At 37.4% G+C, this 15,267-nt stretch overlaps 1 protein-coding gene across 3 annotated transcripts in view; it reads right to left on the bottom strand.

The window, feature by feature from the left end:
* MSN (moesin) overlaps positions 1-15,267 on the bottom strand; it is a 202,830-nt gene that overhangs the window by 66,417 nt on the left and 121,146 nt on the right. For all 3 annotated transcript variants that reach the window (XM_075539283.1, XM_075539282.1, XM_075539281.1), the window contains exon 2: positions 12,123-12,206. In XM_075539283.1, coding sequence (XP_075395398.1) covers positions 12,123-12,185 — 63 coding nt within the window. In that variant the 5' untranslated portion in view covers positions 12,186-12,206. The remainder of the gene's footprint in view (positions 1-12,122; positions 12,207-15,267) is intronic.

The raw sequence follows: 15,267 nt of genomic DNA, 5'->3' as shown, positions 1-15,267 counted from the left end.
CAATCAATGGACACAAGAGAGTAACAGGCCGGATTAGGAAACAAGACCCATCTTTAAAGGGCCCACAGGGGACAGACTTGAAACTCAAAAAAAAAAAAAAAAAAAAAGACAGTATAAATGGAGGGTGAAAAGTCCACCAGGCCAATGGCCCCATAAAAAAGGAGTGGTAATATTAATCTCCAATAAAAATAAACTTCAAAGCAAATAATATAATAATAGATAAGAATGGGTAACACATAAAGATAGGAACAATAGACCCAGAACATATAACTATAATTAACACAGTTAACACGGATACCCAATGAAAGACTCTCAAAATACATGAACCATATCCTCACAGAGTTGAAATGAGAAATCAACAGCTCAACAATATAGAAATAAACTGCAACACACCACTCTTTACACAAATGCAGATCATCAGGAAAGAAACGGAAGAACTAAACACAATCAAGCAGCTCAGCATGCTACATACATACAGAGCACTCCACCCGAAAACAGCATACATGGTACACACTCTAAAATAATCATGTTAGGCTAAAAAGCAAGCCTTTCTTTTCAAACACATTTGAGATTCTATCAAACACAATTGCGATCTTATCATTCATTTTCTCAGATGAAAATGTTATAAAACTGGAAATCAACAATATACAGGAACCTTAAGAAAAGCACGTTGAGACTGAACACATTACTTTAAAATGACTGGATAATAGACTAAACATGGGAGGAAATTAAGAAATTCCTTGAAATAAATGAGAGTGGTAACACAAAATACTAAAACTATAAGGACACAGCAAGAGCCAGTATAAAAGGGAAATTTATAGTAATCAGTGCACACATTAAAAAGGACCAAACCAAATCTTTTGAGGATGATGGTGGCAACAAATGTACATATGTGCTTGACACAATGGATGTATGTCAAGATTGTGATAAGAATTGTATGAGCCCCCAATAAAATGATTTTTAAAAAAGGATCAAACCAAAATCAAAACCTTAATACCGCCAACAACTAGAACAAAGATAACAACAATACCCCTCCAACAACAGGAAAACATAAACCAAATATTTGAGCATAAATAAATTAACTGAAATAATAGCAAAGCAATGGGAAAGATCACTGGCAAACTTAACAAAGGAAAAAAGAGAAGATATAAATATCTAGAATGAGGAATGATTCAAACGAACTAAAAGAACAATAACATACTACTATGAAAGGCTGTATTCCAACAAGTTTGATAATCTAGAAGAAATGGACAAATATCTACAAATATACCATCTATCCAAATTGACACAGAAGTAGAAAATCTCAACAGACTCATAACAAAGAATAGAGAAGGTCATTAAGAAATTTCCAACTAGGAAAAACCCAGGACAAGATGGCTTCACAAGGGAGTTCTACCAAGTATCATAGAAGAGCTGTCATAAATCCTACAAGGACTATTCCAGAATATAGAGAGGGACAGAAAGCTCTGAAACTCATTTTATGAAGCAATCACAACCCCGATACCAAACCAAGCAAAACCAAAGATGACTATACGCTAATATCCCTCATTTTATAAATGTAAAAATTCTCAACATGATTCTGACCAATAGAATCCAACAACATATAAAAAAATTCATCATGATCAAATGGGATTCATACAAGGCATCAAAGAATGGCTCAATATTAGAAAAAACAATCAATGTAACTCACCACATAAACAAAACAAAGAATAAGAACCACATGATCATATCAACAGATTCAGAAAGGCATTTCACACTATTCTATATCCTTTTCTGATAAAACACTCGACAGAATAAGAATAGATAGGAAATTCATCAAAATAATAAAGGCCATATACAAAAAATAATGACCAATCACATGCTCAGCCAAAAAAAAAAAAAACCCTGAAAACATTCCCCCTAAGAATGGGAGCCAGACTTAGACCAGAGTACGTACACTGGCACAGATAGGAACTGGGAACACAGAGAATCCAGGATAGATTATCCATTTAGGACCAGTGCCAAGAGTGGAGATACAGGAAGGGTGGAAGGGAGGGTGGGGTAGAAAGGGGTAACTGATTACAAGGACCTACATATAACCTACTCCCTGGGGGATGGACAACAGAAAAATGGGTGAAGGTACACGTTGGACAGTGTAAGATATGACAAAATAATAATTTATAAATTATCAAGGGTTCATGAGGGAGGGGGGAGTGGGGAGGGCGAGGGAAAAATGAGGAGCTAATGCCAAGGACTTAAGTGAAGAGCGAATGTTTTGAGAATGTTGAGGACAACGAATATAAAAATGCGCTTTACAAAATTGATGTATGTATGCATTATGATAAGAGTTGTATGAGTCCCCAATAAAATGAATTTTAAAAAAGAAAGAAATTAAACAGACAATAAAAAAGCAAAAAAAAAAAAAAAAAAAGGGAATGGTAGCCAGACACGGATGTCTCCAACCTCCGCCCTTATTCAGCATCATGCTGGAAATCTTAGGCAGAACTATTAGACAACGAAAATAAATCAAGGAAATTAAACTGGGCAAAGAAGTCAAACTCTCACTATTTGCAGATCATATGGTTTTATATAGAGAGAACACCAAGACTCTACAAAAAGATTTTTTGAAACAATCAAGGGATTGTATAGCAGGATACAAGGTTAACAAGCAGAAATCAATTGGATTCCTATATACCAGACAAGAGAGCTCTAAAAAAGACATCAAGAAAACCATTTACAATAGCCGCACAAATGATGAAATACTTAGGAATAAACTTCACCAAAAAACAAAAACTTGTACAAAGAAAAGTACAAAACACTATTATAAGAAACCAAAGAGACCTACACAAATGGAAGAATATCCTGTGTTCTTGGGCAGAAAAACTTAATATTGTGAAAAGGTCAATATTACTTAAAACCAAACAAACTTACTGCCATCCAATTGATGTCCACTCATAGCGACCCTACGGGACAAAGTATAACTGCTTCTGTGATTTTCTGAGATTGTAACTCTTTATGGGAATAGAAAGCCTTGTCCTCTTATGGACAAAGTTAGCTGTTGTTTCGAACTGCTGATCTTGAAGTTAGCAGCCCAATAGTGAGCACTATGTTTCCAGGGTCCCTAAAGTACTCTATAATTCTATAGTATCTAAAGTATTCTATAATTATACTGTATATACTCAAGTATAAGCCGAGTTTTTCAGCACATTTTTAATGCAGTTTGTGTGGTAAACTTAGTTTCCTCGGCGGATATTCATGTCGGCTTATACTAAAGAATACACGAAAACTCAATAGAATTAGGAAAGTTACCAATTTCATATGGAGAGCCAAAACACCTAGCCAAAAACACCTCAAAAAGAAGAACAAAGTAAGAGGCCTTGTACAATCCAACCTCAAAACCTATTGCACAGAAGTAAAAAACAACCTGGTACTGGTCAATGAAATAGAATAGAAAACAAACAAGTCCATCCAAAACGGGAAACTGGTATTTAACAAAGGACATTATCCACAAATAACATTAAATAGGAAAGAGACAGTCTCTTTAATAAATGATGCTAATACAATTGGTTCTCTATCTGCAGAAAATGAAATAGGACCCATCGCTTGCCTGACACACTCAAAAAACTCAAGATGGATCCAAGACCTAAATGTAAATCTCAAAGCTATAAGGAAATTAGGACAAAATTAAGGGCCTTATTCCAGGGCATACAGAGACTACCAAATATAATAAAAGAAGAAAACACAGCAGAAGACAAAATAGATGACTGCGATCTACTAAAAACACACCACTTATGCAGATCAAAAACTTCCTCAAAATAGTAAAATGAGACCTTACTGGGGGGAAAAATCTTAAATAATGATACAAACAACAAGGGACTAATTAGTAAAATGTACAATTCTGAAATACTGCAATAAAAAAGCAATCTAATGAAAAAGAGGACATATGAAGAGACAATTCACCATAAATAACACTCAAATACTACCAAACCCATGGAAACAATGCTCAATGCTAGATATCCAGGAGATACAAGTCAAAACTATGATGACATATCGTTTTATGCCCACAATGGTAGTCCAATGAAAAACAAAAATCAGAGGACAACAAATGCTCGAGAGGATGTGCAGAGATAGGAATTCATACACTGCTGGGAAGCTTGTAAAGACGTACCCATTTTGGAAAGTAATATGGCACTACCTGCGAATAGAAATCCCATAGGAGCCAGCAATATTTTTTTGTTTTGTTTTTGAATTTTTAATCATTTTATTGGGAGCTCTTTTTAAATCATTTTATTAGGGGCTCATACAACTCTTATCACAATACATACATACATCAATTGTGTAAAGCACAACAGTACATTCATTGCCCTCATCATTCTCAAAACATTTGCTCTCCGCTTAGCCCCTGGCATCAGGTCCTCATTTTTCCCTCCCTCCCCCCTCTCTCCCCTCACTCATGAGCCCTTGATAATTTATAAATTATCACTTTGTCATATCTTGCCATGTCCGACGTCTCCCTTCACCCACTTTTCTGTTGTCCATCCCTCAGGGAGGAGATCACATGTAGATCCTTGTAATTTGTTCCCTCTTTCCAACCCACTCTCCCTCTACCCTCCAGGTATGGCCTTTCACACCACTGGTCCTGAAGGAATCATCTGCGCTGGATTCCCTTTGTTTCCGGTTCCTATCTGTACCAGTGTACATCCTCTGGTCCAGCCAGACTTGCATGGTAGAATTTGGATCATGATAGGTAGGGGGGTTGGGGGGCAGAAAGGAAGCATTCAGGAACTAGAAGAAAGTTGTATTTTTCATCGTTGCTACATCGCACCTTGACTAGCTCATCTCCTCCCCTAGACCCCTCTTCAAGGGGATCTCCAGTGGCCGACAAATGGGCTTTGGGTCTCCACTCTGCACTTCCCTCCTCATTCACTATGGTAAGATTTTTTTGTTCTGATGATGCCTTATACCTGATCCTTTCGACACCGCGTGATCGCACAGTCTGGTGTCCTTCGTCCATGTGGACTTTGTTGCTTCTGAGCTAGATGGCCACTTGTTTACCTTCAAGCCGTTAAAATCCCAGACACTATACCTTCTGATAGCCGGGCACCATCAGCTTTCTTTGCCACATTTGCTTATGCACCCATTTGTCTTCAGTGATCATATCAGGCAGTTGTGTACCCAATTATATGATTTTTTGTTCTTTGATGCCTGATAACTGATCCCTTCGGGAGCCAGCAATATTTCTACTGGGCACATACCCCTAAATAATTAAGAAACTGAGGTTCTCCAAGTTCATTTCTGAGCAATTCACAATAGCAAGAAACTGGAAACAGTCAATATACTCATTACCAGAACAATAGATAAAGAAACTCATACATACACAGTGGAATACTATGTTTCCCTAAAAATCAGTGATGAAACCATGAATCACTTCATGACATGGATGGACCTCAAAACTGTGTGAAATTAGTCAATCACAAAAGAACAATATTAAATGAGACCACTACTATAAGGATACGCACCAAGACAAAACGCAGGCATTGCACAAAACTTCTTAGGCCGCTTTAAATGGTTGAAAAACAAGAAAGTTAATTTGAGGACCATGGTATTTTCAAATGCCTCATGTGCACAAAAAATTGGATATTGAATAAGGACGATTGAAGAAGAATTGGTACATTTGGATTGTGGTGCTGGTAAAGAATATTTAAAATACTATGGATTGCCTAAAGGACACATAAACCTGTCTTGGAAGTTTAGCCAGAATGCTCTTTAGAGACAAGAAGGGTGAGGCTTCATCTCATGTACTTCAGATTTGTTCTTATGAAAGAACTGGAGATGGAATATTATGCATGGTAAAGCATGGGTGCAATCAAAACAAGGAAGACTTTCTACAAAATGGATTGATATAGTGGCTGCATCAATGGTCCCAAGCATCAAAACAACTGTTAAGAATGCACATGACAAAGCAATGTTTCATTCTGTGATATATATAGTGGCTATGAATTGGAACCAACTCAAGGACATCTAACAATGTAACAACATCAATATGCCCCATAGGGCTGGATGATTTATAATGTTCCCCAATAAAAGGATAATGATATCTCCAAAGAGAACCAGGAACATTTATAAACCATAACTATATTAAAGGATTTTGAGATCACATTAATTGTAGCCTTAATCTAAAAGCAATTAATTTCTTCTTTCTTGATGCTACTGAGTACTTGCCCTCATGAAGATATCACTAAAGATTGAGTGCTATAGCAAAGTGTGGTGAGAAAATTAGATGATACCAAACTAACTAAGAATAGTGTTGTGTAACTAGAGGTTCGCCATGGCAAAGTGGTTTCTCTGGTCAAAGCCAAGAAGAGGGGGAAAATAAAATAAAAGAATAGGAAAGTTAAACAGAGAAGGTGGCAGCATAACCACACAAAGGCTTTTGTAGGGGGGCGAGGCTTTGCACTCCGAAGAAAGCTAAAAATTCATATAAATCACAAGTAATTGCTCTGGAAGAAAAGAGAGGTTCAAACCTCACAGGAATCCTAATTTTCAGATTGATACCCAGATCATCTGAAACAATTGTATTTAGCTGAAGAGGAAAGAGCAAATCAGAAAAGTTCCCCCGTCTTTGCCAGAAGAACAAGTTGCATAATCTGCCCCAGAACAGTAAGTCAGCCTTGACCATCATCTGCCAGAAGAACAATGTAGCCCAATAGAAAACTCCTTTCCTACTCTAAAGAAAAATAAAACATCCAATCAGAAAGCACAAGAAGAATATTCACAGATACAACCAAATGTGATGCTAATCAAAAAAGTGTGTGAGCAGAGGAAATAGTAGCAAGAAGCTCAAAGACTATACAAAAGGATGAAAATGAAAGTGTTCGAATATTTCCTTCCCTTACTATTATGGTCTTTGTTTTACCTCATTAATATTGTTAGACCTGCGTATGTTCATTTGTTTAATTAAGAGCATTTGTTGCATGAAAGCCAAGATAGATAACCCTTGAGAAACAGTAAGGATTCCCTGAGGGTAAAGGATAGGGGGTGACATGAGGGGAAAAGAGGAGCTGATCGCAATGATGACTGTATAAACTGTCTAAACTGTATAACCCCACTCCAGGGGAACAAATAACAATGGAAGGTGAATGGACACATTGGATGGTGTAAGATATGGGAAATAATAATAATATAATGACAATAATAATAAGGGGTCTTGTGGGGTAGGGGAGGGGAGAGAGGGTGTAAAGGAGAACTGATATCAAAGAGTTTTCAAGAAGAAAAAATGTTTTGAAATTGATGGTGGTAGCAATTGTAAAATTATTCTTGCTCTAACTGAATTATGGATTGTTATAATATCTGAAAGAGCTACCAATAAAATGAGTAATAAATTAAGCAAAAAGACTAAGAAAGTTCAACCAAATTTGAATTCACAAATGGAATTCTCTTCTTCAAAAAATAAAAGCAAGAAATTAAATCAAATATATCCATAATCAAGTGTTATATCATCTGTTTGTCTATTGCACTTTCTGAATGTATAAGGACATTTCAAATAGCCTTTTTGAAACTTCCGTATTTAATATGCCTCTTTTAAAAAATCATTTCATTGGGGGTTTGTACAGCTCTTATCACAATCCATACATCCATCCATTGGGTCAAGCAATTTGTACATATGTTGCCATAATTTCTTTCTACTTGAGCCCTTGCTATCAGCTCCTAATTTTTCCCTCCCTCGTGAACAGTTAATAATTTATAAATTATTATTATTTTGACATGTTTTACACTGACCGATGTCTCCCTTCACCCAATTTTCTGCTGTCCATCCTCCTAGAAGGGGCTTATATGTAGATCATTGTGATCGGTTCCCCCTTTCTCCTCTCACCTTAGACTTCCACTCCTGGTATCGCTATAATCAGTATTAGTCCTGGGGAGTTTATTTGTCCTGGATTCCCTGTGTTGTGAGTTCTTGACTGTACTAGTGTACATGTTCTGGTCTAGCCAGATTTTAAAGGTAGAATTGGGGTCATGGTAGTGGGGCTGGGGGGTGGGGGGGAAGAGGCATTAGAGAACTAGAGGAAAACTGTATGCTTCATCGGTGCTATACTGTACCCTGACTGGCTTGTCTCTTCCTTGTGACCCTTCTGTAAGGGGATGTCCAATTTTCTACAGATATGTTTTGGGTCTCCACCTCATTCACATTGATATGATTTTTTGTTCTGGGTCTTTGATGCCTGATATATGATCCCATCAAAACCTCATGATCACATAGGCTGGTGTGCTTCTTCCATGTGGACTTTGTTGATTCTCAGCTAGATGGCCACTTATTCATCTTCAAGCCTTCAAGACTCCAGATTCTATATCTTTTGATAGCTGGGCACCATCAGCTTTCTTCACCACATTTGTTTATGCACTGATTTTGTCTTCAGTAATCGTGTCAGGAAGGTGAACATCACAGAATTCTTGCATTGAGGAAGTACTTGAGTATTACCAATGTCTATCTGCTACCTTAATACTTAATGTATCAATATATGTACATAGATCTATTTCCCTATCATTATATATAAATATATTTACATATGTACATGCCTGTATTGAGACTTCAATAAATGTCCTTTGCCTCCTAGTTCTTTCCTCCCACTATCATGTTCAGCCTTCATCCGGGTTTCAGTAATTTCTCTTGTCTACATTGCCCTTAATCAAGCCCAACCAGGCATCCTATAACCTCCTCACCATTTATTTTAGATAATTTGTTATTCCCTTGTCCCTGGGTTGAGAGCCCCCTTCCTTTCCCCTGCCTTGTCCCGTGTCCCCCTGGAACCATTGGTCCCATTGTTTTCTCCTCCAGATTGTTTATCCCACCTATCCTATCTATATAGACATGCAGAAACAATAATAAGCTAATGTGCTTCTTAACAACTAACTACATATATGAACATAAACTGTGTTGCTAAGTTAAACTAAGTGTAAAATGTTGCAAATGCTTTTATTTTGTAAAAGACATTTTCTATATATATTCTACATTATAGGACTTGTTTTTCATTTGTTTCTAAAGAAAAATTGATTCTGAAGCACTGAAAGCACCCTGTATTTGGGAAACAAACTCAAACAATACTTTTATAATAGGTAAAGTATGTTCAATTTTAAAAAAATAAAGGAACAGCTTTAAGTGATGCATTTAATGCAATGTTTCAATTTAGTAATCAGCAGTTATGGTTTGCATTTCTTTTTAACAATGGAGGAAAATAGTCCCATTGGACTTTTATTTTAAATTCAGTATATTTTTCATGGAGATTAACTTTCTAGAAATGTAAAGGCAGAGATTTTATTCAAGACACTTAAGTGCTGAAACTACCTTCTGCCCCACCTTATAAAATATGATTTAAAGAACAGATGGGGGTTTAAGGACTCAGTCTGGTATTTGTAAACATTTCTGTAAATGAAAGCACATACCTTGCTAATCTAAAATCTTTCCAATGGTGACGTAAATCAATAGTGTTGCAGCAAGAATTAAGCTTGCAACAATATACTTTTATGAACATTGTCACTGAAATATGTCCCCTGTTGGTGCCCTTGTGAACTAACGAAGCTCCTCGGATGCTCCTTCTGCTTTCCCCTTGGCAATCATTGAAAAGAAAATACTGGAAACAAAATGTTTGTAATAATAGTTATTTAAAAATCATAATTGCACAATAAAATGTTGTTATAATTGGTTTTGTAAAAGTGTCTAGGTACTTGACGACTTGTCTTATCATAGGCAGCCACCTAAGTGAAGCATCAGCTAAGTCCATACTGAATAAGCACACCAGCCTTTGGATGCAAAGGATTATAAATAACACAATCTAAAACCAGGAGGGAATAGCATCAGAGCTCTGAGCACCCAGTTTTCAGAAAGCCACGAACAACAGTAAAAGCCCTCAATCTGCTTTCAGGGTCCCCATGTGGGTTAAGCTTTTGGGGAATCCCCTCTGGCCCTTGATCAGGGATGTGAACATCCTTGCTATCAGCCAGCGTGCAGTGGAAGTAGTTCAAACTTAGCAGATTTTCATTTGACCCATCTTATGTTTGTTCTGACTTTTTAATATTTTCTGTTTTCTTTTCAATTGAGGTTTTGCTGCTTTATTTTGTTATTGTGCACTTTGTGTAGTTCTTTTGGTATGATCTTCTGTATATGAAATCCCAGTTTGGTAAAACTATTAAGATAGTCCCAGGATTAATAATTCCTTAGGGTATGAGTTGAGGGATTGGGGGGAAATTGGGAACTAATAATAATAAGTACAAGAAAGAAGAAAATGTCCTAAAACTGATTGTGGTGATGATTACACAACTCTTTAATATGATTGAACTACTGAATTATATGATATGCGAACTATGTCAATAAAACTGTTTATTCTGTGATGCTCACCCTCCTGGCCCAATCACTGAGGACAAAATGGGTGCAGAAGCAAATGTGGCAAAGAAAGCCAATGGTGCCTGGCTCCCAAAAGATATAGCATCTGGGGGCTTGAAGATAAACAAGCAGCCGTCTAGCAGAGAAGCAATAAGCCAACATGGAAGAAGCACACCAGCCTGTGAAATCATGAGATATTGCCAGGAATAGTTAGCAGGCATCAGAAGACCCATAACAAACAAATAAATAAACAAACAACACATGTTGTTGAAAACAAGGGAGGTCAGAGCAGAGACCCAAAGCCAATGGGACATCCCCTCTCAGAGGGGCCACAGGGAAGGGATGAGTCAACCAGGGTACAAGAAAGCAGCAATGAAGCACACAATATTCCTCTGGTTCCTTGACGCTCCCTCACCTCCCACTACCATGACCCCAGTGCTACCTTTCCCTGTGTGTTAGAACAGAGCATGTGCACATGTACAGATAAGAGAAAGGAGCTCAGGACTCATGGAATCCAGGAACAGGAACAGGAATAGCGATACTAGAAAGGTAGGAGAAGTTGGGGAGAGCAGGGGAGGAAGGGAGAATGAATCACAATGATCAACCCATTACCACACACACCCCCTCCAGGGAGATGAACAACAGAAACAATGGGGTAATGGAGATAGCTGTCGGTGTAAAATGTGGAAATAATTATAATTTATCAAGGGGTCAGGGGGTGGGGGTTGGGGGAAGAGCAGCTGATACCAAAGGCTCAATAAAAAGTAAATGTCTAGAAAAGAATGATGGTAACATATGTACAACTATGCTTGATACAACTGATGCATGGATTATTATGTGTTGTAAGAGCCCCCAATAAATAAAGTGGTCTTTTAATTAAAAAAAACTGTTTAAAAATTTTAAAAGAAGGATGGAGGGTGTTGGCAATTCTGACCTCTGTCATGTAGCAATTGCTCTTGGGTTACTGTGGACATGGATTCCCCTTCTTCCTACTGAAAGAAAGAGGTCAAGTAACGTTTTCCACATTTGTTCAGGCTATCATCCTGGTTATGCTATGTTATGTTATGCTATGTTATGTTATGCTATGTTATACTATACTATACTACATTATACAGCCTATTCCTTCTGACAGTGATGATTGGCAAGCAAGTGACATCTCACCAATTCAGAGTAAGAAATTATTTCTGTTGCTTTCATGCAGGAGCTGATATATACTCCTGCCACATCCATTATCCACAGTTGTGTCCTATGTCCCAACATGTCTTTGAGAAAAATGCACTTCGAACTTACTACTTAAGAGGAATAAGTTGGCTTCCTTCTACAAGGAAGCAAAACAATGTGATCAAGAGGCCATGTGGTTTAGTGCTAAGAATATAGACTTCAAATCCTAGTGAGATACCAGCAAGATGCATTTAAGTTACTCAGTTTCTGAGTTTTATTAAAATGGAGAGATCATTTATATCTCTCAAAGTTAAGAGGGAGGTTCCATGTACTTACATTTTCAGAGTGCCAAGTACAGACATAACTCTCTTTTCTATTTGCCCACGTTCAAGATCAAGGGGCCACACAAGGTGAAGGTTGATGGAGTTTAACTTTTTCTCCATTGCAGTTAAATTTGGGGGCTGACTTTGTTTCAACCTATCTTAGAAAAGTTAGTAGGAGAAGTGATTTTCTAGCAAGAGACAGGACACATGAATAGTTGGCCATGTGGTTGAAACTCATGGGAGAAAGTGAGAAGGCTAACTAACAAGAGTTCCTTCATTACCTGGTCAAACAGCTGCTTGCCAGTGGTGTTGGGTTGGATAGCAAACTCCAGCTCTGCATCCATGGTGGTAACACGCACATTGATCTAGGGTGAGATCAAATGAAAGGGATTAGACATCTTCTCTCTGTTCAGCAAAGCCTAGGACAACTGTCTCTGTTAAACCACAGAAGAGAGAAATGAGATATTAAGACTCTGAAAGACTTAGGTATTGATGGACAGGAAAGACGAATATTAAAATAAGCACACAGTAACAAAGCCCTGCTCTTGGCTAGCTTATTAAAGAAATAAAAAACAGACATGAAGCAATGTTTATCAAAGAGTAAACAAATGAATGAAAATCAGCCTGCTACCAAGAGAAAACAAGTGTTGACTGTATTTCTAGAAAGCCTTCTCCTACATCAGACAGGGTTAGAGCACAGCATTCTCTCTATATCTACTGTACAGTCAGGAATATCTATACATTAGTCTCTCTAGAGGCAACTTAAACAGGATTAAGAGCCCTTGCTTACAAGTCTAGCACTGTTATTGGCTCATTCCACATTTTTGGCTATATCATATCCCTAACTGACCCTCATCTGTATGAAGGCAAAAATGGGGTATTGAAAGGGAAGGTGTAATCAATCAGATTATATACTATTCAAGGACCATTTCAGTGTAAACATGTGTAATTCAATATACTGTTTATGTTTCCTGTATTTATGTTCCAGTTCCCTTCCTAGGCACAAGAAAGTAAGGGAGCCTCAGCAGAGGTGGGCATGGAGACTGTTCACGGGGTTGCAGTCATAAGTGTCCTATCAGTCTCATCCTGACTGCCCTGGTCAGAAGGTCGTGAAACAATCTTGTAAGGTCTTCTATCTACCATATTGCATGTGCCTCAATCATGGTCCTGTTCTTGCTCCTGTAGTCTCACCTGCAATTGGGATGTATCGGAATTTGTGGGAGTTTACTTTTTCACATGCCTGAATTAACTAGGGTCCCTACTGGGAATACTGACATTTTGACCTCAAGTGAATAGCTTCTTTCTTTTTTTTTTCATTCATTTTATTGGGGACTCGTACAACTCTTATCACAATCTATAGATACATCCATGTATCAAGCACATTTGTTGCCATCATCATTCTCAAAACATTTGATTTCTACTTGAGCCCTTGGTAACAGCTCCTCATTTTTAAAAAATCATTTTATTAGGGGCTCATACAACTCCTATCACAATCCACACATACATCAATTGTGTAAAGCACATTTGTACAATCGTTGCCCTCATCATTCTCAAAACATTTGCTCTCCACCCAAGCCCCTGGCATCAGGTCCTCATTTTTCCCCTCCCTCCCCACTCCCCACTCCCTCATGAACCCTTGATAATTAATAAATTATTATTTTGTCATATCTTACTCTGTCCCATGTCCCCCTTCACCCACTTTTCTGTTGTATATCCCCCAGGGAGGAGGTCACATGCAGATCCTTGAAATAGGTTCCCCCTTTCCAACCCACCCTCCCTGCACCCTCCCAGTATCGCCACTCACACCACTGGTCCTGATGGGATCATCCGCCCTGGCTTCCCTGTGTTTCCAGTTCCCATATGTACCAGTGTTCCTCCTCTGGTCTCGTCAGACTTTCAAGGTAGGATTTGGATCATGACAGTGGAAGGTGGGGGGGGGGGGTAGGGAGGAGGAAGCATTTAGGAACTAGAGGAAAGCTATATTTTTCATCATTGTTAATAGCCTCTTTCATCTGCAATGATGTGTCTGTGTCTTTATGTTATCTTTGTCTTTTTTAAGACTTAACAAATAGTCTCCTTAAATTATGTTTGAGATTGGGATCTCTAACAGGTATCAGAAAAAATTTATCCAATGGTACTACAGATACATAGCCTGGCAAAACTTTTACATAAATATCACAGGCAAACCTGTTGAGAGAGAAAAAAAATCACATCACAGAAAATTCTATTGAACAGTTCTACACAGGAGGTTGCCATGAGTCAGAATCAGCTGCACAACAATAAGTTTTGCTTTATTTTTAATGTTTGTTTAGAAAAAGTATGAGAGTCCATTATTAGAGATTTGTTTCCTTAGCTGAAAACTTGATAGCAATAGAACCAGTGGTAATCATAACACTAAGCAGAAGCTTTCATGTATTGAGATGTATTACTCAATAGGCACTAAATTAGGTGCTTCATATACACTAAAGTGATGTTTTATTATTTTCTTGTACGTCATCTCTACAAAGGCAAAATTGAGGTGAAAAAATATCTAAAGTTATATCATTAGCACCTTGGTGAACTGGGTTTGAATTCAGGTCTAAGTTCAAATCCAATGTTTTTTGTCTTTTTTCCCAAATTGCACACATTAAGCCAATATGCTGAATGCCTCTTACATCAAAATGAAAAAAAAATCACTCATTTAAAAGAAATAAAGGACTAATTTTTTAAATGTGTTGAATACTTTACTTAAGTAATATATTTGGTACAGCCACAAAAGAGTTGTTATATGGTCATATAAAATATTTTATATAGATTACTTCATACCAAAAGAAGACATTTCAATAATATTAAGTGAAGAATAGCAAGCAGAAAGATTGTACATATGACATGAGCCCAACTTAGTAAATAGTATGCATACAGAAATTTTTGGAATCATGCCTACGTGTTAGTCAAGCTTGGTTTGGGGGGTAATTATTAGGAGTAGAGTGTTTTAGGGTACAAAAGAGACCCCTATCTAAAATAATTTAAGGAGAACATTTATAAAGTCTTAAAAGAGATAAAGGCAACATGAAGGGTTTTTGTACAGGCTGAAATGTAATAAAAATTTTAATTTTGTTGTTGAAAATCTGCACAGCAAACTATACACCAATTCAACAATTTCTACATGTACAATTCAGTAACACTGGCTACAGTCTTTGAGTTGTGTAAACATTCTCACCATCCCTTTCCAAATTATTCTTTCCCTATTAACATAAAAACTGCTCATAAAGGTTCTTATATAACCTTTCATTTGACTGTTGTCAATTTGATCCTATACAGGTCTTAATTGTGCACAATGCTCTTGAAGCAGACATTTCTTAAAGTTAAAGTAAACTACTGTTCTCACTTTCTCAGATTTGTTTGTGAGTTTGTCATACTACTGTGGCTTGGTATTGCTGTGATGCT

This window comes from Tenrec ecaudatus, chromosome X (assembly GCF_050624435.1).
Source record: "Tenrec ecaudatus isolate mTenEca1 chromosome X, mTenEca1.hap1, whole genome shotgun sequence".
In the NCBI taxonomy this organism is placed as follows: domain Eukaryota; kingdom Metazoa; phylum Chordata; class Mammalia; order Afrosoricida; family Tenrecidae; genus Tenrec; species Tenrec ecaudatus.
Note: the sequence above shows the minus strand (reverse complement) of the source record. Positions and strands in the feature narration are given on the sequence as shown.